Source organism: Neophocaena asiaeorientalis, unplaced genomic scaffold (genome assembly GCF_003031525.2).
Source record: "Neophocaena asiaeorientalis asiaeorientalis breed wild unplaced genomic scaffold, Neophocaena_asiaeorientalis_V1.1 scaffold65, whole genome shotgun sequence".
In the NCBI taxonomy this organism is placed as follows: Eukaryota; Metazoa; Chordata; class Mammalia; order Artiodactyla; family Phocoenidae; genus Neophocaena; species Neophocaena asiaeorientalis.
Genome location: NW_020173215.1, coordinates 16,687,240 through 16,709,744, shown reverse-complemented (window position 1 = coordinate 16,709,744; position 22,505 = coordinate 16,687,240). Strand labels below are relative to the sequence as shown.

Below are 22,505 nucleotides of genomic sequence, written 5' to 3'. Positions count from 1 at the left end.
TCCAACGTTCTACAGTGAGTATATACTGTTTTCAAAGTCAGAAAAAAATGTAACACTTGTACTAAAGAAAAAGAAAGAAAGACTAGGAGGTGGGGAGGAAATTTATATATTTATATATAGGTATGTGTATATATATATTTGTGTGTATGTATATATGTGTGTGTATATATATATATACAGACACAAAATATTTCTATATCCATCCATCTGTATTTGTATCTATGTCTATCCATTATCTATCAATCAATCTATCATCTATCTATATCTGTTTATCAACGATATCTGTCTCTCCATTTACCTATCCATCTATCTATCATCTATTACGGAATTTGTCTTTGGCTATGAGATTATAAGTAACGGTGGGTTTTTTGTTTTTTTGTTTGCATCATCGCATTTATTTATTTTTACAGTATTTTTTTTAAAAACTTCCTGCTTTTCTTATGATTCCAAAATTAACTAAGTATAATGAGCGTTTCAAAAAGTTTTACGGCGCCCACAGGAAGGCAGAAATCTGACGTCACCGCGCGGTGAACACACAGACACAGAGATGTTTGAAGCCACGCCCCTCTGGGCCTGTGCTCGCTGCACGCTGCTCCGTTCCCTCCCTGCCTCTGCCCTCTCTTCTGACTTTTACGTTTCATTGTTTCAGTGCTGGTCTGGACCTGGGAAGGGGCCCCTGGGACGGGGCCCCCGGCCCACTCTCCCCTCCCGCAGTTCGGAAACCGCTGGTCCAAAGACGCTGCCCTAACCGACGTGGAGGCGGAGAGAGCGCCGCCCGGCGCCCCGTGTGCCCGGTTGAATAGGCACCTCACCTGTTCCTGCCGTACCACGAACAGCACGTCCTCCCCCGGCCGCACGGCCACCGCCTCGCCGAGGATGCTGACCTGCAGGCCCCGCGGCGGCAGGAGGGGGCACTGCAGCTGCGCCGGGCTCTGCTGCGGGTCCACGCCGCCCTCGCACACGTTGGACACCACCTTCCGGTACCTGCGGCCAGACAGCGAGTCAGACAGGCGCGGGTGGGGCGGGCCCTGCTGCCCCGCCGGACCTGCTTGCCGAGAGGTGGCTCTTGGCTTGGCGAACTCCATTCTTCAACTCCCTCCCTTTTCCCGACTCCACCTGTTTGCTGTTTCTGCCCCATTTTGGAGATGGGAAAACTGAGGCTCAGGGGAGGGAATGACCAGTAATGGCAGGACCTGCTTCCGTCACTGGACGTTTCCTTGGTCTGCTCGTATTCTTACAATAACAGTAACAGCTGTTGTTGCTGAGGGGAGGATTGAAGGAGTCAGTCGGAATTTTGTGGCTTTGCTGGGAAATACGGTCCTGGGAGGACAGAGTGCCCAGGAGGGGCCGGGCCTTACCGCTGATGCACCACATGGCTGTGAGCAAACATGCTCCCAGGGGTCTCCTCTCCCTGTTACGTCAAGAGAGTGGGACCAGATGACACCTGATTCACCAGCTCATTCACACAACACGAATTTACTGAGCATCTGCTACGTGCCAGGTGCTGGGGTACGAGGTCATCACTCACAGCCCTGCCGTTGCAGAGAGGACTGTCTAGTGAGGGAGGGAGCCCTCACCGAACCATCCCCCACATCAAGGCAACATCACAACTGGGACAGGTGCTGGGGAGGGGCTGCACCTGGGAATCTGGTCCCTGAGAAAGGGCCTTTCAGCTAAGACCAGAAGGGTGAACAGGAGCGGGAAGAGCATCCTGGGCAGCGGGAACAGCATGTGCAAAGGCCCTGTGGTGGTGGGGGGGGGAGCCAAAGCCCAGAGTGGGCAGCAGGTGTGGGATGAGAGTGGGGAGGGGCTGGTGGGCAGAGCCCGATGGGCTCTAGTAAACATTTAGGAGGCGACAGGAAAACCACTGCTCGGGTGGCATCTTCAGACTCGCCACTTGTGATGCTCCCTCGGGCAACACCGGGATTCTGGGTCTGCAAAACTCACATCACTGCCAAAGTGGCTGGATCTGCCCACCCCCTGTGCCTGGTGCCCCGCCTGCCTTCACGGCTCTGCCGCTGAATGTGTTTATCATGCAAAGACGCATGTGATTAGTTTGGAAGAAAATACGCTCCCTACGAGCTACCCAGCCATGGCCCCTTGGCACCCGGAGTGTGCAGGTGGTATGAAATGAAGCCCTCTGCCCTGGATATGGGTCCTGGCTCTGCCGTTTCAGACAAGAGTTCCTGCTTGCCAAGCCCTGGTGGGTGCCCTGGAGCAGCTCCTGTGGCTCCCTGAGGGAGGGAGGGAGGGATGGATGATAGACGGATGATGGATGAACGGTTGGAGGGATGGGAGGATGGATGGATGATGGGTGAGTGAGGGGAAGAATAAATAGAGGGATGATTGGATGGACGGATGGATAGATGGATGATGGATGGGTGGGTGGACGGATGAATGGATGATGGATGGATGGAGGAATAAACGGATAGATGACTGGATGACTGGATGGATGGATGGATGATGGATGATGGGATTTATGCCGCTGAGGTCCAAGCCTGCTTTTCTGCTTCAGCTTCTTTCTTCTCGGGCTTTGCCCTTCCCCATCCCCAGGGGCAGTAATGAGGATTTTCTAATAAGTCCATAGGCAGTTTACTCGCTCTCAAAACTTCCCCAAAGGGAAGCAGAGACTTTTAGATAAAGCTTGTTTAGGGCCTCTGGAGCGGTAGGTTCACAGCCTTTACACACCTAACATTGTTATATGACGTTCATCCTTGACACGCAACGTGGTCAGCCTCTGGTGGGGGAAAAGTGTCATAACAGCTCACACCTGTGGAGCACTTAACCCTCACGTACAGCGTGTGTCCACCACACCACACACTGAGGGACCCGCTATGTGTTGTGGAGCTTACCGTCCAGTCGGGGGGAACGACTGGGTGAGTGTGACAATAACTGGGATATGTGCCTTCACGGGGTAAGCTCAGGGCCCAGGGTGAGTCAGCGAGGCCTTCCTGGAGGAGGCATCATTCAAGCTGAGACCTAAAGGGAGTGTGAGCACCTCTGGCCCAGCTCAGGCCTTGCCTCACTCAGTGTTGGTAAATGCGGAAGGGTCCCAGCACGGCAGGGGCTCAGACGGACCAGGCCAGGAGTGTTACTTCTCTGGAAGGGCTCAGCCTCTGCAGCAGGTGTGAGCTACAAAGCCCTTGGACCTTCTCGGCCTGTTGTTCTCTGTTCGGAGCCAGCTCAAGGCACCTCTTCTCCCTGACGCTGACCCACACGGGCTCTGATTGGAGAGCCCTGAGGGCTCAGTGCCTGGGGTGGCTCTCAGGAACCCCAGCACACAGGGCATTCAGCCCGACTTCTCTTTCCCTGACTCCATGCGGGGAGCCATGGGCACCAGGCAGGAAAGCAAGGGGTCACCCTGGTTCTGCCCCGCGCTACTCACCCGAGACTGCTGGTGTAGGTCTGGCCCAGGACACAGTCGTCAGGCGGGGACAGGGGGTTAAACCAGAAGTTGGCAAAGCACTTGTCGGCGTCGGACTCGGAGGAGGGGGTGCGCTCAAATCCGTAGTCACTGGGAGGAGGGAAAAACGGCTGTCAGGAGACAGCATGGGTCAGGGGTCTCATGCTGAGGATGCAGAAGCGGATCCACAGGGCCCTGTCCCAGAGGGAAGACAGGACTGAAGGCCGACAGTTACGTTCCAGGTGAGAAGGGATGCAAAGGGGATTCCAGCAAATCACAGGAGAGCACTGAGCCCAGCCTGGTTGTCCTGGAGGGCTGCCTGGAGGAGGTGGGCTGAATCTCAATGGAAGATCAAGAGGCAGTCAGGGGAAGAGTGGGGGAAGGGCACTGCAGGCAGGGACCAACCCCTTCAACACTGGTGCAGGGAGACAGTGGTGAAGGTGGCTGACGGAGAGGGGTGAGGTTGGCTGGGGAGGGAGGCAGGTTTCAGAACTCGGACATCCTCCTGTGGGCAGCAGGCGGCCACGGGAGTCCTTGAGCAGAGGCAGGGGAGCGGTCAGGGGCCTTTCGGCAGAGTCTCTGGACCGAGGAGAAGGGGCTGGGTGGTACACCCGGCCCCCAGGATGCCCTCCCTGTTCCTCAGTTTCCCCGCCCACCTGTGAGCAGTGCCACGTGCACTGGTTTTGAAACGAGGCCCACGAGTTCTGTAATGCGGGCTGGACCCAGTGGCTGGGTCCTAAGGCACAGAGTAGGGGGGAAGTGATGGAGGGTGACTCTTGAGCCCTCCCCCGGCATCACCTGCGGGGACAGCGGCTGCCGGGTCACCAGGCTACTCAGGCAGCCCCAGGGGCCCGGGGCAGAGCGGGACCCTCACCAGAGAAAGTCCGAGTCACGGCACTGGCACACGTGGGCCGTGAGCGCCGCCGTGAAGCTCCGACCCTTGACGCACCAGGACGTAGGCTTCCTCCTCCGGAAACTCCTCTGCTGGCCCAGGACGCAGCGGTCGCCCTGCGCAGGAAGGCCAGGGTGAGGGGCCACTCTGCACGGGCTCCCACCGCCACCGCTGCCGGTTCCTCACTCGCCGGCCAGCCGTAGGGGCCGGGAAACCAGATCCCGGGGGAGGGGTGTGCGTGTCTGAGGCCAACCTAGGGCAGCCTGGCTCCCATCCCACCCGCCCTGGCATTCACTGAGCTCCCACTGTGTACAGCTCCGTCTGGGCCCTGAGGGGTGGCAGGGCTGCTGGAAGAGGCCCCTTGCATTCACTCCTCAGGCCTGAGGGTGCCAGGTGGGCCCTGTGCAGCTGGGGTGAGCCACGGCCTCCAGGACACACAGTAGGTCCTCAGCCAATGATCAGAAGAGGCCACACCTGTGTGAATGGGAGCCGTGGTGCAGGGCCCCCCCAGCAATTCCAGAGCCCCCCTCGCTCTGAAATCCTGTCCTGTGGCCACACCACCTGCTCTGAGCTGCACTGGGAGGCCATTTCGAGTCCTCATTGATTCCTCTCTGTGTGAATATGACACATTTTGCTGTAGAAACATGTATGTGTTTGAGATTATGGGGTGGGGCTGCCCCAGACCCACTGGGGTGTTACCTAATATATGATACACGTGCCCTGTTACCTTCCCTCGATCTGAAAACGCCTGGACCCCGAGCACGCCTGTCTCCAGGCTGGCTGGGGCCCTGTGCGCCTGTTCCCCTGAGTATGACTGCAGACTCTGGCCCAGGCAGCCCCGGGCCCCAGAGGGGGCCGGAACACCGCGAAGAAGGACTGGGCATCTGAGGGAGGCCCTCGGTCCCGCAGGACAGGGAATTTGGCAGACGGGGCCCTGCATGGTGCCCACCCCTGGCCTGCGGCCAGGCCCACCTGCAGGTTGGTGAGGTTCCAGGAGCTGTAGTCTTCCTCGCTGCACTGCCTGGAGAACCAGGGCCGGAAGTCCACCTTGACCAGCTCCCAGTCTGAGCGGAAGCTGATGTGGCCGAAGACGCTGGGGAGGGGGGAGAGGGAGCGGCGGGAAACCGCCTTAGTCTGGCCCGTCCCCCAGGTGCCCACCGCTTCCCCTGCGGGCCTCTGTTCCCACCTGCACAGCGGGCCCTGTGGTCCCTCCCCTGCCCCCACTGGGCTGCCCTGGGACCAGGCACCTGCCCTGGGCCCGGCTGGCCACGAGCATTTGGGCGTCGGCGTTAGTATTCCCACAGTCATCACATGTAATCTATGGCTCGTTGATGGTGTTGGTGGGGGTCACCCCACCTGGCCCCCTGGTGGACGAGGAAGCCGGCCAGGAGCCTGGACCCTCCCACATCCCCCACGCTAGTCCTTGCAGAATTGTTTTGCAGAATAATTCGTGGTCAGGTGTCTGCGTCCTGTGCTCTCCGGCTTCTCCTCGCCTTTCTTCCCACCTGACCACTCCAGGAGGCCTGCCCTGCAGCCAGCCAGCTCCACCCGGCTGGGCCACAGCCTTTTCACCCCAAGCAGAGCCGACAGTCCAAAGAGAAGTAACGAGTCATCACACCGGCTCAGAGCGACGGGGTGGAAAGGATCTCAGTGTGGTCCTTGCTGCGTGGCCCCGGCCTCGGTGGGTGGAAGAAGCAGTGGACGGAGCACCATGGAACACAGGCAGTGTGCTGGGAGCCCCGTGTATGCTATCTGGTCTACCTCACCATAGCCCACTCTACAGAAAGGAAAACTGAGGCACAGAGAGGTTGACTAACTTGCTCAAGGTCACACAGCTTGTTTGTGCCATTTCTTCTCCCTCAGCAGGCATTGGTAGAGTGCCTACATGTACCCAGATCCCTCGCCCTCTGGGAAGGCTGCTGCTTAAGGGATTTCCACCTGATCCTCCCAACACCTCACACTTGGGCTCCAGATACCACCACGGAAGAGGAGACCAGCCTGTATTTCTCTGGTCCTTCTCCAGTCCACCCTATAGTACCCAGGCCATATTATCAGAGGTCAAGCATGGAGGAGGTGAAGCACCCCTTCCACGCACACCGACAGGAGCCGGATACTTGGGGGAAGCCAGTGACGGTCTGAAAGGGTGCAAACCCCGTTCTAGGAGAGTAGTTGAGAAGGCCCTTGGAGTGTGTTCTGGGGGATATGATGGCTGGCTCTGAATGTCTGAGGCTGATACTTGAAGAGGAGTTTTGGAGTTTGGGCTCCATAGGGCACCTCTGAGCCAGGTAGGCCTGGGCTGATACCCATGTACTATGTCTGTGACTTTGGGCAGGTCCATTCCTCTCTGTACCTCAGTTTCCTTGGCTCTAAAATGGGGACAATAACACTGGCCTTCCAGGGTTGATGGTGGATTAGCAATGGTTTGTGTAGGATGCTTGGCACTTAGTGCGAGATTTACACACACAACGCACGCTCGCTTGTGCGCATACGCCCGTGTGCTCACACATTCTCACGTGCACACACATTACCTCTACCGCCCAGAACACTCCCCCGAAGCAGATACCATGGTCTTTATTTTACAGACAAGACCCCGAGCCTCTGCAGGGGCCTCCTCTGATCCGAGCGGCCCCAGAGCCTCCCTCTGTCTCGGCCTTCACCTGCCTCTGTGGTCCGCCTCTCCGTCCTCCCGTCCTGCGCTCCCCGACCGCCGGCAGCCCTGGCCTCTCGCCCGCTCGTGTTTGGTTGTGAATAATCCATCCTGCCCGAGGTGCAAGTCGGAGCCCCCGCCGCTGTTTCTCAGCCCGGGGCCTCTCCTGATGCTGGTGGATGTGGCCCAGCAAGGTGACTGGACGGCCCGCTTCTCCTCCGCCCGGCCCAGCGGCTCCCGCAGGTGCTGTTTCCAATGGCGAGGTCGTAGGAGGCCCGGATGGTGGCGACCGTGGCCGTGAAGGTGTGAAGGTGTCGTGCTGGTCCTCTGTCCCGACTCCCATCCTGACGCGGACAGCCCTCTCCCTGGGAGCGTCACCACGTGGGGATCTTCTTTGTCACGGTGTCCCCTTCTCCCAAGCAAAGCCTGCTGGGTTGGTTATTGAGAACGAGAGGGTCTTCGGTCCCTGAAAGGACGTCTCTAAGGGACAATTTCCAGGTCCTCACACAGCCTGAGCTGCGTCTCTTGCTCTTTTGGAAGCCACGTTATAATGGAGGTGACAGCAGCAGTAACTACTGGCCTGTACTCTGTACCTGCTACGCGCGCGACCTCCCATCCTCTCCTCACCAACCCCGTGCGGAACGTACCGTTAACATTCCCACCTTACGGACGAGGAGACTGAGGCAAGGGACCCCCTCGGGATGGCACGGCAGCCGCCCACCTCCCGGGGCAGCCAGGGTCGGTTCCTGGGTTGGCGACCACAGGGCTGGGATGCTTTGCCCAGGAAACACGCACTGGCCTGAGCATGACCACCGCGCAGCCTCCCAGGCTGGCGGCACAAGCCCCGCCGGGGAAGTCCCTGAAAGGAGGCTGGCTTGCTTGATCTAACTAATCCCCTCCGTGTCTTTGAAGTCCTGCCTTCTATGAAACCCAGAAGCTCAGCTGATACTTCGAGAAGTATCTGTCATCCGGCTGACTCTGAGTTTTAGGAAGGAGACGCCAGAGGGAGGCTACTTATTGCTTCACGATTAATAAGGAAAATGTGGGCCGGCCTCTGCAGGTTAAAGAGGAGCCCCACGCCCTTCAAAGAGCTCACTCCTCTCCCCTAGTGCAGCCCGGGGAGGATCTGGGAGCCCCACTATCCCCCCGCCAGGGCCTGGGGGGCCCTCACCCCTCTGAGGCTGCACTGGTGGGGGTGGGAGGCTGAGCAGGGGTGATCCAAGCTGAGGGAAACATCCCCAAAGGTGACTACGGTCAGCTTGGATGTGACCTTTGGGCAGATTTGGATAAAGAACCATCTGGGGAAATGCTCTCAACTGTGCAGGAAATAGGACAGCGGGGGATAGAGAGAGAGAGGCAGAGAGACAGAGGATGGGGAAGGGAGGGAGAGACAGAGAGACACAGAGAGAGGGAGAGAAGGAGAGAGACAGGAAGGGAAGGAGTGGGAGTAGACAGGATGCTAGGTCTGAGCTCTTCCAGCAGTCTGGAGAGATGAACCTTTATTCTAACACGCCAGCATGTTCCCTCTTTCAGGGTTTGAATTATTTCTGTGTCAACCGGAATTTGGAAGTGGTCTGATGATGTGACACAGTGAAGTAGGAGGCCCGTAAGAACAGTTCTGATGCTTTTTCAAAAAAAACTTGAGGTTAGAGCATCTGGCTCTGAATTCTGCCAAGAGTGTTCCAGGAATAAAACGCCCCATCTGTTGATGAGTGCTGAAAACCGGGCTGTTTCTGGGGCCAAACCCAGCACTGATGCAGTGACAAAGGGCTTGACGTCCTGAAGCTCCTAGGTTAACGCCCTGGGGTAGAAAGTGCGCCCATTTCTCAGCTGGGGAAGCTGAGGCCTCAGACCCAGCTGACTTGTTCAACCTCTGCAAAACCAGCACGGGCCAGCCATCTCCCCTGGTGTTTCTGACGCTTCCCTTCTGCTCCGTGGACTCCGGTCCTGGAAAACTGGTCAACCAGCAAAGGGTCCAGGCTGAGCCCGGCCGCCACACCACAGAGAGCCCTGCATCGGCCCAGGCTGGAGTCTTCCTCCCTCCCCGGCCCACGCCAGAACGAAGCCTCCAAGAGCACGAGGGGAGCGTAAATACGTGACGTCCTGAAGGATTTAACTCATTCCAGGGCCAGGGAGGAGAGGAACTAGGTGTGCAGGGAGAAGCACAAGTGAGGCGTTTAGGGAATCAGAAAGGTGATGATTCCTGACCCAGTTTTTATAGGACAGCCTCTGGGGTCCCCCTTCCAGCTCTGGCTCTCCAGGAACCATGCAGAACTGATGTGAGGGGTCCCCCTTTGCCACCACTCCCTCAGTGCAGAATTATTGAGATTTTTAGCACTTCTAGAAGAAGGGGGAATAAATCCTCCCTGGAGATTTCCTATGAGAATAAAATGAGAAAACGTAAAAAAAATGGACCCATAACATATAGTATGTGCTTAATAAAGCTTCATTACAGAACTTGTTGCAAGAGGCCATACTGGGAAAGATGTAGGGAGGATGCCAGGCTTCCTCAGTCCTGGTGGCAGGGGAGGCCCCCTGGAGGGGTCACTGAAGCCGGATTTAGGTCTGGCAGGAACTTAGATGGCTCTCCCGTCTCAGACGTCCTGAGAAAGGAGTCCGCACTACCGTTTCCACGTCCCTTTGCTCCATCTTCCGTTCCCAGAAGCCTGGGCGGTAGGCACACAGGCGGCCGTGGTCCCCGGTGGCCCGCAGTGGGGGGCTTACCGGAGCTGTACTCCCAGCCTCCATCCCAGGCAGCCAGAGGAGCCTGGCGAGGGGGCGTTCACATGAGCATCTACAGGAGCCCCAGGGCAGAGGCGGGCCTGGAGGGGTAATGTCCACTCTGGGCGATTTCCTTCCAGTTCAGGCCTCGGGCTGGGGGCCAGGCACCCCTGGGGGCTTATCCGAGTGGCCCCTCTGGGGCATTCAGAAGGGTGAAGACCTGGATCCTCACAGGCGATGGGGAGCCGGCCGGGGCAGGGGTGTGAAAGCCATCGTGAGCTGGAAGGGCAGACAGGAGGGCATGAGTTGTTCTCTCACCAGGGACTCGCTCCCAGGCAATGACTCCAGCTGGGCACATATACCTGGACGTGCTCTCCAGGCCGAGCGGGCAGGGTGCGGGGTCCTAGCACCCGGCCACTCTGCTGGGAATGGACGGAACCGGCCCGTCTGCTCCAGAAGGGCTGAGCCAGAGCTGGGGCACAGTTCAAATCCTCACGTGGAAAAGCATCAATCCTTCTGTACCCACAGCTCGTCCTTGGGCCTGGGTCTCACTGGCCCAGTCCTGGTTCAAAGGTCAGCTGCTCCGAGACTCCTTGATCACCACCCACCCCAAAAGCGACCCTTCAGCCCCCAGCCCCTCGGCCGGCTGGCCCTGTTGTATCAGCATCTTTCACGTTATCGAGGAACCATGTCACTCTCGGTTATATTTGATCTGTCTGCCTGGGCCACCAGCTCTGTGGGTCCTTGGGGTCCCTAGTGCCCAGACAGAGGGTGGCACATGGCAGGCCAGGCTGGAATGACCGGAGAAGGGCTGGCCTTGAGATAGGCTGGGACCTGGGACCCTTTGCTGCAGTGCTGGCACCTGGACAATCGTCTCCTTGAGCCACAAAATACAAAGAAACTATAAGGGACTGAAAATAACTGTGTGTAGGCCCAGTTGGGGCAAATTATGGACAACAAGATACAGAAAGACCAGAAACCCAACTGCCACTTCTGAAGAGCCGGGAACAAAAGCAGGGGTGGGCAAACCTCCTAAGCCACCCCTCCAGCTGACCCCCGGACACACCTCTACCCTCACCCCATATAAGGAAGCAGCTCGCCCCCTCCCTCCGCAGTCCTCCGGGAGCGAGCAAGGGAAACTCTTACTTGTTTTCACTCCCTACTGCTACAGCAGGAGCCTTCCTGGGCTGGGGACTCAGACCCAGCCCTGCCCCCTGGAAGCTTCCTCAAAGTCTGCTGGGGGGAGAGAGGAAGTAACTTGGGAGGCCAACCAGAGACCGAGGTGTCCAAAGTGCCAGGTCCCCTCCCAGCGTCAATGGCCCTGGCCTACATTGGGCTGTCATGAGGGGAAGAGTCATGGGGCCTTGGGTGGCTTCCTGGGGCCATCTTAACTCATGTCCACAAACTCGTGCTTCAAACAATGGAAACGTATCTCCTCACCGTTCTGGAGGCCAGAAACCTGCGATGTGGGTGTTCACAGAGCGGGCTTCCTCTGCAGGCCCCAGTGGAGGGTCCTTCCTGCCTCTTCCAGCTCCTGGGGCTCCAGGCGTGCCTGGGCTGTGGTCGCATCACGCTGGCCTCTGCCACGTCTTCACGTGACGGTGTGGCTGTGTATCTAACCCTAACCCTCTTCGTATACGACGCGAATCATTGGATTAGGGCCCACCTTCCACCTGTGTGACCTCATCTCAACTAAGCACGTCGGCAAAGGCCCCGTTCCCAAGTAAGGTCACATCCACAGGTTCTGGGTGGACGTGGATTTGGGGGGACACTGCTCTCCCCAGTATGGGCGTCATCAGTAAAAGCGAAGCAGAGCGCACAGGGCCCGATCTCCCGCACCCAGTGCAGCCAGGCATGCACAGCATCGGCGGGGCTGCTAGAAATGCAGAGTCTCGGGCCCCACGCTGGCTTGTGAATCAGCTCTGCCTAGACGGGCGAATCACCCAGGAAGGCGAGGGGGCGAAATGAGGCGGACCCTCATTTCGTGGTTTCTGGGTGAGCGCCTTGTCTCCCCAGCGGGGCCACAGGGCACAGTCAAGCCCTGGGTGCCTTTTTCAATCCCCACCTGCTCAGGCTCTGCTCCTGGGCTGTGAGCCACTCTGAACAGGGATGTGCTTGACCTAAGCCAGGGTCAAGGGGCTGGGGTCACAGCCTGGACCTGCCCTTCACTGGCCCATTTGGGTCTTAGGTCCTCTCTGTGCCATGTGCCTACAAGTTCTTCACAGGTGCCGATAGCCAATAATCACCACTACCATTAACACCCTCACCACAGCATCACCTTCACGATCACCATCACCACCATCACCACCACCATCACCACCATCTGAAAGGTTAAGTGGACAGTGACCCAGAGCTGACCCTTGACTCTTGGTTCCACCCCTCACCAGCAGGTGATTGTGGGCAGGTGACAAATGTCCCTGACTAAGGACAGAGTGGCCACTTCCCAGTGGCTGAGGATGAGAGGAAACAGTAGATGGTAAGAGAGAAGGAAGCAGGTGTGAAGACGGAAGTCAAAGCGAGGAGGCTGGGGGTCGGTGTTGAACCTGCCTAGAGCAGCAAGGCCCACGGTGGCCCTCCGCCACGGCCCGCCTGGGTTCGGCTCTGACCTGCCTGCCCACCTCCCGTGGGCACTCACGTCATGACCAGCGTCTCATCCCCCGGCTCACTCAGCAGCCCGTCCACAAACACGGAGGTGCTGGTGAAATTGTGCGTGCTCCAGGTGAGGCCCTCGTCCACACTGAACCTGCCGAGAGAAGGGGAGTCACCACCTCGGGGCAGGTGGGAACACATCCTGTGTCCGGGATGAGCTGCCTCGCAGGACCCAGCCCTGCCCATGTCCAGGGACCAGAGCTGTCCAGCTGAGGCGGCCGGGAAAACAGGCAAGAGCAGTGGCCAACCCCAGGGCCAGTCCAGTGTCTCTGCCACAAGAGGATCCCTGACCTCACGCTCTCCTGGGAGGTCACAGCAGCCACCCACCACCAGCAGATGGCATCCACATCTGCTCGGTGACACCACAGTCAAGGAGTCCTGGGTGTGTGCTCTGGGTCCCAAGCTGCTTTGTACCCCTTGAATTGCAGTTATCCAGGCCTTGGACACATCCAGGTCAGCCCCACCCAATGCCCGAGGCCAGCCCAGGGTTTGCCAGGTCAATGATGGGAGCTTACTATCTCTCAGTGAGGCATATCAGTACAGCCAGCTGCAGTGCAGAAAGATCTTTTTCAGACTAAAGTGATATTGGCTTCCTGGCAGCTCCCCCAGCTCTGCCTTCCAAGTCCAGAGTTCGTATCTGCCCTCACTTCCCCACAATAAACCTTCACCTGTCTGAAGCTGATGCCAACCCCACTCTCACCTGGGCACATGCTGCTGGCTTCCTTCTCTGACCCCACCTCCTCCACTGAGCTAATTCCTGTCCATGCATAAAAGTCACCTCCTCTGAGAAGCCCTCCCTGCTTCTCAAGGATGAGGTGGGTGGGGGCCTCCTCACAGCCCCAGGCTTCCCTCTGGCCCACCCGACCATGCTGGGTCATCATTCCCCATTTCCTCACCTCTCCAGGCCTGGCCAGAAGCAGCTGTTGGGTGGGGGGACTGGGGACTATTCTGAGGGGTTCCCAGGTGGGGAGAAAGAGCCCCTACCACCCTGCACCCAGCGCTGGCTCCCGATGGCCTTACTTGAGGATTTTCAAGGGGATGGAGGTGTCCTTGATGGCCACGATCACGCCGCCGTGGTCCAGGTAGAGGATGTGATGCTCCTCCTGGAATACCTGCAGAAGATAGCAGGTGGGGCGTCTGAGGGCGGGACCCTGAGGAGGGTCGGAGGTTGTTCAGGGTCTGGGGTCGCTCTCCAGTGGGGCAGAACTGCCGACACGCTGCCTGGGGGGCAGCAACAGAGTCCGGTTCCCTGAGGCAGGGCTGGCCTGAGGGCTCCCGGTGTCCCCAGGCCATCCCCATGCTCCCCCAACCACCCAGACTCAGTACGTGCGGGATGAATGGATGCAGATGGCGATTTCTAGACCGTTGACAAGAGAGAAAAATAAACACTGCAGGTGGTCCTGCCTAAAGGAAAACCTCATGCACCAAAAAGGCCGACACGTGAGGCTGAGAAATAGTGGAACTTAGAAAAGCATTTAGGATACGCGTCACCAGTAAAAGCAAACCTCTATTTGACATTAAGATACTCCATGTGCCACCTCCTTCAGGAAGCCCTCTCTGATGCCAGGTTGGGTGGGGAGCATCTCTGGGCCCCCTGCCCCAGCACTTACTGCACTAATTTGTCATTGTTTCCTCCAGCCAGGGAGCTCCTCGAGGGCCGGTCCTGCCTCTGAATCCTTTCTGTGGCCCGGCACATGCCTCGGCTCACAGCTGGGGTTGCCTGTGCTCAGGGAGTGTGTGGGGGATGAATGAATGAACGAGTGAATGAGTGAATCTCCACCAAGTCCTCAGGGGACAAAAGGTCGAGTGGCCTGGACAGGGCTCTTGCAGGACGAAATACCTCTGGTGGCCTCGCTTGTCTGCAAACAGCCCTGGGATGGGGTCCCATTTTACAGATGAGTAAGCTGACGCTTGGAGCTGTGGGGGCCAAGCCAAGGCCTCAGAGCTGGTGGGTGGCAGAGCCGGGTGTGGCTCTTTAGTCCTGCCAGGACACCGGGCGTCCCCCTCTAGATCTTCCATGAACACAGATACCTAGACGGCCAGCCTGTGTCTTGACTCCACACAGAGAAGGGCACCAGTGCCCTCTGCCACGTCCCCTGCAACCCTGTACCTCGTCTACAGGACGTGGCCCCATCACGACCACCTGCAGTGGGCCAGGGCCCCATTCACCGCCCACCCTGTCTGACCGTCTCAGGGCCTGTGGGTTCTGTAGCAGGGGTGCAGGGGAACTCAGGGGGAGATGGGATGGAGCCAGGACCCCACACTGACAGCCCCTCGCCGGGGCCTGCGCGCTCACGGGTGTCAGCCGCTCCGCACAGGGGCCTGGCTAGGCCTTTGTGCCTGTGGCTCTGGGGCCCCTCCTGGGCCGGGGAGGCAGCTGCTGCAGGGCTTGGTGCCTGCCGAGCGAGGCCGGAATAAGTGCATCTCCAAGCAGATGTAGACCCAAAGAAGGCTGCATGTGCCCTTGCCCTGGCAGAAAGAGCCCCGAAAGCTCCCACACCCCAGGGACCCTGTTCTAGAGCAATGAGCGACCAGGAACGGGGAAATCATTAAAAAAAAAACCCACACACACCCACACAACTATTAACTAGCATCTTCCCCCTGATCTATCTCGAGTCTTCCTTTGTCTGAATGTCTGTTTTTCCAGAGCCAGCGGGAGGCACTCGGGGAGGACCCCAAGCAGAGGCCTCACCTCTTAGGAACGGGAACTTCAGCAGAGCTGGTGGTGCCTCCAGGCCAAGCCCTCAGCCCTGACATCCCATTACCCCCACACCCCCCAACCCCACCAGAACCTTCCAATGGCCCCCATGGCCCTTAGAATCACATCCACACCCTTTCCTGGTCATTGGGGCTCTGTATGAGAGGCCCTTGCCCACGCTCTCCCACCTCCCGTATACCAGTCACCCTGGCCTCCTTTCCCTGAACACGTCTCAGGCCCTTTGCACGTGCTGTTCCCTGCCTACAAAGCTCTCCCCCAGATATTTCCACCTTCTCATCATCTTGCTGGCTTTCCCGCTGGTCACAGGAATTCTCTAGGAAACCCTTCTGGCTTGACTAAAGAGGAGAGGTCCCTTACGAAGAATGGTGGAAGAGACCTGGATACCTGCGAACTGTGCCCTTAAACATGTCTGATGCGGGGGAGGGGAGAACTGGGTGACTGGCACGGGGGCCTCTGCTGTGCGTACAGAGCCTTGTTTAATAGCAACCACGCTCAGAGGTCACCTCCCCATTTTCCAAAGAGAGACCAGAGGCTCAGAGACACACAGTGACTTGCCTGCAGCCACATAGCTAGCAACTGGCAGCACTAGGGTAGAGACCCCGGGTCTCTGATGGACCGCCTGCCGCATCCACCAGGAGCTGCTGTCGCCACGAGCAGGACAGCAGGAGGAGGATCTGTGTCCTGCGAGTGACGAGGTCGCAGGGTGGGGTGAGAGCCCAGAGCACTAGCTTGGGACCTCCCGGATCCACCCCTGCATCTCCCTCCCCCCAGATTCCATGGCCGCGCCTGCCGGGGTCAGAGGAGTCCCTGGACCTGGGTGTCCTAAGCTCTGGCAGGTGCTCTGGGTGGCACTCTGGGTAAGTGTGCTGCCTGCGGCTACATTAACTCAGATAGCACCTCCTGGATGAGGGAGGTGACGTCGTGCGGATTTAGGTACCGTGGGGAAGAACTTTGCACAATTCCCCTCCCCGTCTCTCCACCCGTCAGACACACCCAGTGTGTCAGGTCCTTTGTCTGGGTCCTGGGAGCCAGAGGTAGAAATGAAAGCTTAACGCCCCAGAAATTCATAGCCCGGGGAAACACGCGCCCTCCGCCCGCCCCGCCGCAAGGAGACAGACCACCTCCACCCAGTGACTCAGATGCCAACAAGCAGCCCATCGAACCCACCCTCTCTGCCCAGCCCAGGTTCTGCCACAGTACAGAGCTCCCAGCCCGTGTTCTGGGGGTGAATGATGTGCTCCAGTTAAACTCGAGACCTGAGCCAGTGGGCACCCCGGGGGTGGGGGTGGGGGTGGGGTCACAGCACATTGGGCGGGGCAAGGGCATTACGGACGGGGAAACAGCGTGTGCAGAGGAGGTTAGAGAGAGCAGTGTGGCCAAGTGGCGGGGCGGCACGAGCTATTTGCTGGGGCTGGAACTGCGGGCAGATGGAGAGGCCCGTGGGTGGGCCGGGCAGCAGGGCCCGTGGGTCAGCCGATGGTAGGGACTTCCTCCCTCCCGTAGATGGTGGGGGACACCGAGGTTTGCTTGGGGAGTGAGGAGAACAGATTCCCCTTTTAGAAGCTTCCTGGGGGAGGGACGCGGAGGGGGAGGTGCAGCCAGCAGTCTTCTCCTCCTGGAAACAGTGAGCTCTCTGTCCCGGGGATTATTCAGAGAGAAGCTAGAATCCCTCCTGGGACCTCCGGGCTGCCGGGCAGGGTGGTGGAAACCACGCTGGGTCCCGTGACGTGGTCCTAGAGGCACATGGCATGCCGCAAGCACATCCGTCTCTGCCTTTGAACTTGCAGAGGTCTCTGCCCACCCGCCCGGTGGGAGCCCTCCTCCCCACTCCGCTGGGGGCCTAACCCGCTTCCCTTCCTGGGGAGATCCGCAGGGGTGGAACAGTGAACGGTAAGCCGGAAGTGGGTGCTGGGATTGCCCCCGAGCAGGATTTAGCTCCGGGGCGCGGCCCCGAACGTGTGCTCAACCCTCACTTGTGCTCAGACCCCACATGCTTTGCACCCCCCTCCCGCAAGGACAGGCAGGGGGGCGTTTGTCCTGTCCATCCACTGAGGAGATGGGGTGCCTCCCAGCCATCCCAGGGGACCCCCATGGGCAACTCCACTCTCGTTAGCTTGGGACTCAGGAACAAGGGGGCTCCAACACCCACCACTGGACCACAGGGTCTTTGCACACCCTTTGCTATGGTTTTCTGTGCCTTGACCATCGCCTAGGCAGGGGTCCCCCAATCCTTTCTCTCCCACGCCCTGAGTTCTAGAGGGGGCTCCTTAAATGTGTTCTATGTTTTGATCATTCCAGGGAAGTCATGTTTTTAAAATGATACATCCTCCCCCCAAAAATAAATAAAATAAAATGACACATCCCTTAGGCATCTAAGAGTTTTCCTGTAGAGACAGCTCATCGCATCCTTGACAAACCGGCCTGAGCTCACCTGGTCGCCTGGCCTTCGTGCCTCTGTCCCACCCTGGCCTCTGCCTACTGCCCCCCACCAGTAATCGCCCTCCCTCTGACACGCACGCACACACACGGGCTAGCCCCCCCATTCCCCCACCCCACCCCCATCACTGGGGAAGAAATGGGTACCTCAGCTCAGTCTCGAACAGACATTCTCCCATTTAATTCTGACAAGTTCCCAAGTTGGAAGCCTAAGCGAATTGCTTGACCAAAGTGGCCACCGTGAATACCTTTTTCTTCTGTTTCACCTGGTCTGTAAAGTCTAACAAGCCGGGAGCAGGGGGGCGGTTTCTCTAATCAGTGGACAGGTGGTGACCTTTAAGAAAGTTTAGACATGTTTCACTAGTTTTAGTGAGATAGGACTATTATAACACAATAAATCTCTTTTGCCCTTTTCAAAATTCCTTGTTTCTTGCATATTATTAAAAAACGCCAGGGCTTTAAACCCAGGGTACAGGTGAGCTTCACACTTTGGGGGTTGACATACTTGTCCAGTGTGGTACCTGGGCAGGGGGCTCTAAGTGGGATACTCAGGGGTGCAAAAAATTGACCTGAAAACAGAGCTTCTTACATCCACCGAAAGAGATGCACACGAAAATTTAGTGCATTTTCTTAAAGTAGAAAATGTCACTCCATGAAGCTGGCAGACCAGATGAGGCTTTTTTTTTTTTGCTGGAAAGAAATAGCAAGGGTAGAGGGCGACGGGGCCTCTCCTGGGGCGGAGCGCGTGGGTTCGGCTCCTGGGCTGCCTGACTGCACAGGGCGCCGGACCGTCAGCCTTTGCTCCCCACCCGCCCTGCTCTGCGTGACACCCACTGGCCGGCAGCATCCCGCCCTCCAGTCTGAGAATTTGAGCCGCATGTGGGCGCAGCAGGGAGGGGTCCTCACAGTGTGACCCCCAGTGCTGGGGGCCTTTCCCTGCATAACTGCTTTCTCCTGTTTCTTCTCCCTTTCCTGCTTTTCCTTTTCTCGGGCCACACTGAGCGTCAAATCACCATCCCATGGATGTGTCCCAGGAGGCCCAACCCAGACTCGCCGTGGCCCCCCAAAACCTGCTCCTCCCCATTTTCTCTTTCTCTCCCAAGTCTGTGCCATCCACTCAGCAGCTGCCCCTGCCAGGAACCCGGGGGTTGTCCTCGGGGCCCCCACTTCCTGGCCTTTGGGCTCAGCCAAGCTTCTGAGTCCCCGTGTGGCTTCCTGCCGGAAAGCACCTCCAGCCCGTCCCTGGCATCGATCCCCATTGCTTTGATGTTCACGGTAACCTGTCTGACCGTGGGAAGATGCGTCAGATCTGGAATTCTCCAGCAGTGGCTGCTGAAAGAACAGCAGCGGTGTGGGCAGCCTGGCCTGGGCTCTCTTTTCACAGATGGTGATGTAACATCTGCTAAAGGGAGCTGTGTGCAGCCCCTCAGGCCGGGGAAGATGAAGAAGTGTGTCTCAGAACTCCTCTGGGAGGGAGGGGATGAGGGAACAGACTCTCCCAGGAGCCTCGGCAGAGTGAGCATGGTGGGCTCCGGGCACCCCCCCACCACCTTACCTGCCTCCAGGTGTGCCCACAGTCTGACGTGATGTACATTTCTTCTTTATATTCCACAAGCTGGGAGCCCAGGTTACCTGGTCCGGAAGCAAAGTGGCAGCATTGCTCTTAGGATCGGCCACTCTCCCCCTTACCAAGGTCTGAGTGCAGCCAGGTCCCCAGACAAGGTTGGTGCTTGATGTGCTCTGGGTCTACACCTCCCAGCACCAGAGCCACCGGTGGTTGCCCCTCTCTGCCCTCCTTGTATAATGACGGGCCTGCTGTCACCACTACGGGTCCTAGTCTGAGCAACAAAAGATTAACTTTGCCCAGAGAAAGCCAGCCTCAGGCAGCTCTGGCTGAGCCCAGGTGCAGGCAGAGCCTGGGGGCTTCAGGGGGACCCACGGTGACGCGTGAGATTCAGGAAGAAAAAGCATGGAGTGGGGGTCGGGGACAGGCTAGAGAGGATGCTGGCCGGGTGGGCAGTGTGGGGACACGGCAGCCCCTGACGGGAACTGCGGCAAGACATGGCTGGGCTTGTGTCTGGAGGCCCCCTGGGGGCCGGGTGCGGGGGAGGTCGGAGGCAGGTCCAGGGCAGTCTGGGACAGTCCAGGTGGGAGGCAGGGTAAGCACAAAGTAGGTGCTCATTAAATGTCTGTTGAGGGGATGTTTGGGAGGATGGTGAGGTGGGCACCAAGCCAGCTGGGCAGCCAGGAGGATCCTCCTGGGTCCCGGTTCACTTGAACCCACACCAGCCTGGCAGGTGGGTCACCAGCCTTGAAGGCCACTCTGAGGGGTTGGCACTTAATCCTGGGGCTGCTGCCAGAGGGAGAAGAATCCCCACTTAGCATCCAAGGTGATTCCAGCTTACAGATAGGAAACTGAGTCTAAGTGGACCCCTACAGATGGCCACCTAGAAGACGCAGCTGCGGGACAATCTCGGTGGTCTCTGAGCTGGGCTGGATGCCCCTAAACAGCCTCCCGGGAAGGGTCTTGGACAATGGGATTTTCTGATGGGTCAGATTGGGCAGGCTTCCGCTGTGCCCACATGGTGATGGCAGGGACCAGGGGCCTGAGCTTCCGGGATGAAGGGGACCTGTTATGAGAACACTGAAGCCATTCTGGACTCTCTCCCGGAGACCCTGACCTGGGCAACGTGTGCACCACTTGCACTTTGGACACTTATTCATGTGGTGCTGTCAGGAGTCTCTCTTCCAGAGCCAGGTTTAGATGTCACTGGAAAATCCCAAAGGAGATGGATTATCCTCAAAAAGATGAGGCAAAGTGAGTTCAAGGCGAGTGGCAGAGGGATCGTGCACCTGCCCTTTTTTGAGGTCCAACCAACCACCAAATCTTCCATCCATCCATCCATCCATCCATCCTTCACTAATTTATCATCTGTCCATCTATCCACCCGTCATTAGATGAGGCAAAGTGAGTTCAAGGCGAGTGGCAGAGGGATCGTGCACCTGCCCTTTTTTGAGGTCCAACCAACCACCAAATCTTCCATCCATCCATCCATCCATCCATCCATCTTCAATAATTTATCGTCCATCCATCAGTCCATCCGCCATCCCTCCATCCACACATCTGTCTCTTTTTCATCCATGCCACCCACTCACCCACTGCCACACAGTCATCAGTGTTTGCTGAGTGGCTGCTCTCTGCCCAGCCTCGTGCTGAGCTGTGAGGAATCCGAGCTGAGTAACCATGTGCCTGCTCCCAGGGAGCTCTCCACCTAGCCGGGGAAGAAGGATGCTCTGCAACTGTGGACAGAGCCAGGATGCCTGCGAGCCCAGGGAACTGTGAAAGCAGAGAAGGGAAAGCTAACGGACCCGTGCAGGAGGGGAAACGAGGAGAGATTCCCGCAGGAAGTGACCTTTGCTCTGTGCCTCAAAAGACAAATGCCACCGGCCAAGGGAAAGGGGCAGGTGTGCCAGGCAGAGGGACCGGCACGGAGGTGGGAGGGGAGGTCAGTCAGGGGAGGTGGGGCAGAGGGCCAGGTACTGAGCTGGGTTCCCTTCCACCCGCCTGGCCACCAAAAGGTGCCGAGGAAAGGCTGCTGAATGAAAAGAGGGAGAAGAGTGAATGAACGCAACAGCTGGGCGTGGGCAGAGGAAGGAAGGCGAGCCCTTTATCCCCCCATCCTTCCAGATGCCAGCAGGGACGCCAGGACCCGCGCGTCAAACCCAGAAGCCGTGTGGCAAACGATGCAGTGTCAGCTCAACGTCCCAGGCAAATCTGCAGCCCATGATTTCAGGGGTGCGATGTCTGTCTTTTGAGTGACGCAATCTGTTTTCCTTGTTCCGTCTACCAAGGCTGTCAGGCTGCCGGTCACCTAACAGGCACCGGGGAAAATTAAGGGGAAATTCACAGAACGCATCCACAGGCCACCAGAGTGGGAGGCTCTGCAGGAACATGGGGGCTGGTGCCCTCACTTTATGGAGGGGAAACTGAGGCCTGGGGATGAGACTAAGAAAGGCCTCCCTCTACGTCCCCTCTGGGCTGTTCTGGGGTCTCCTTGGGCCTCCTCCCCCGAGCCCTCCACCCCGCTTCTGTGCTCTCAGGGCCTGGTATACAGTAAGTGCTCACTTACTGCATTTCCTCTCCCTGCTTCCTCGGTCTTCAGGTTGCGGAGTGGCTCAGGCCTCAGGGCCGGAACAGAGCAAAGAGACAGCACAAGAAGGGGAAGGTGGCCTGGACCCCTCACCGTGGCCCCCACCGTGGCGGAGCAAGCCCTGCGGCAGCTGGAACAGGAGTAAGGGGACCGCCCCTCTGGTCCTCCGGGTGCTGCCAAGTCCCCGGCTTCTAGGGCCCGGATGACCCCGCCTGGCTGATGGGCCTCGGGTCGGCTCTTGACCTCCTCCCGGCCCTCGGCCTCTCATCTGGGATCGATGAGGTTGATTGATGGGATTGAAGGGACTCTGCAGGAGGGCCGGCAGGCTGGGCTCCTCCAGGGAGCCCCGGGGGTCTTCCTGGCACAGAGCGGGGGTGGGGGGGTGCTCCGAGCTCCCCGTCCCGGCCCCTCAAGGTTTTTTCGGTCACGTGACTGTCAGAACCGGCGTCTGGGAAGCGTTTGCAGCCTGTGCTCTGTGTGGTCCTGAGGGTTCACGTCCAGACAAGGAGCCGGAAGCAGCGTGTGCTGCGTGGTGGCCCAGGACGGGCGCAGGGCAGTGGGGCAGGGAGGGCCTTCCACCTGCATCAGACCTTTCAGTGCCCCCAAGTCCGAGATTATTACCCTCATTTCACAGATGAAGAAACTGAGGCTCAGGGAGGTGTAGAGCCCCAGGGCAAGAGCTTGGAAAGGCCCAAGTCAGAATTGGGCCTGGCGCCCTCTGTCTCAGCCATCCGTCTGTGATTTGCTACCTCTGCAGGACGCATCCCCTTGACACGCCCAGTCAGGAAGAACATTCCAGCTGGCACTCTTGGCCCGCTGGGTTTATTTCTGGGTTCACTATGGCTGTTTCTAGACCCTGGCAGTTAGAAGCTCGAGTTCCGGTCTTT

General features: G+C 58.4%; 1 protein-coding gene across 1 annotated transcript in view; it reads right to left on the bottom strand.

Moving 5' to 3' along the window:
* SORCS2 (sortilin related VPS10 domain containing receptor 2) overlaps positions 1–22,505 on the bottom strand; it is a 284,413-nt gene that overhangs the window by 17,423 nt on the left and 244,485 nt on the right. Inside the window, exons 13-19 of the mRNA XM_024745080.1 lie at positions 19,023–19,099; positions 13,333–13,424; positions 12,299–12,406; positions 5,268–5,388; positions 4,278–4,411; positions 3,386–3,514; positions 813–984 (exon numbers count right to left, since the gene is read on the bottom strand). Of these exons, the coding sequence (XP_024600848.1) occupies positions 813–984; positions 3,386–3,514; positions 4,278–4,411; positions 5,268–5,388; positions 12,299–12,406; positions 13,333–13,424; positions 19,023–19,099 (833 nt within the window). The remainder of the gene's footprint in view (positions 1–812; positions 985–3,385; positions 3,515–4,277; positions 4,412–5,267; positions 5,389–12,298; positions 12,407–13,332; positions 13,425–19,022; positions 19,100–22,505) is intronic.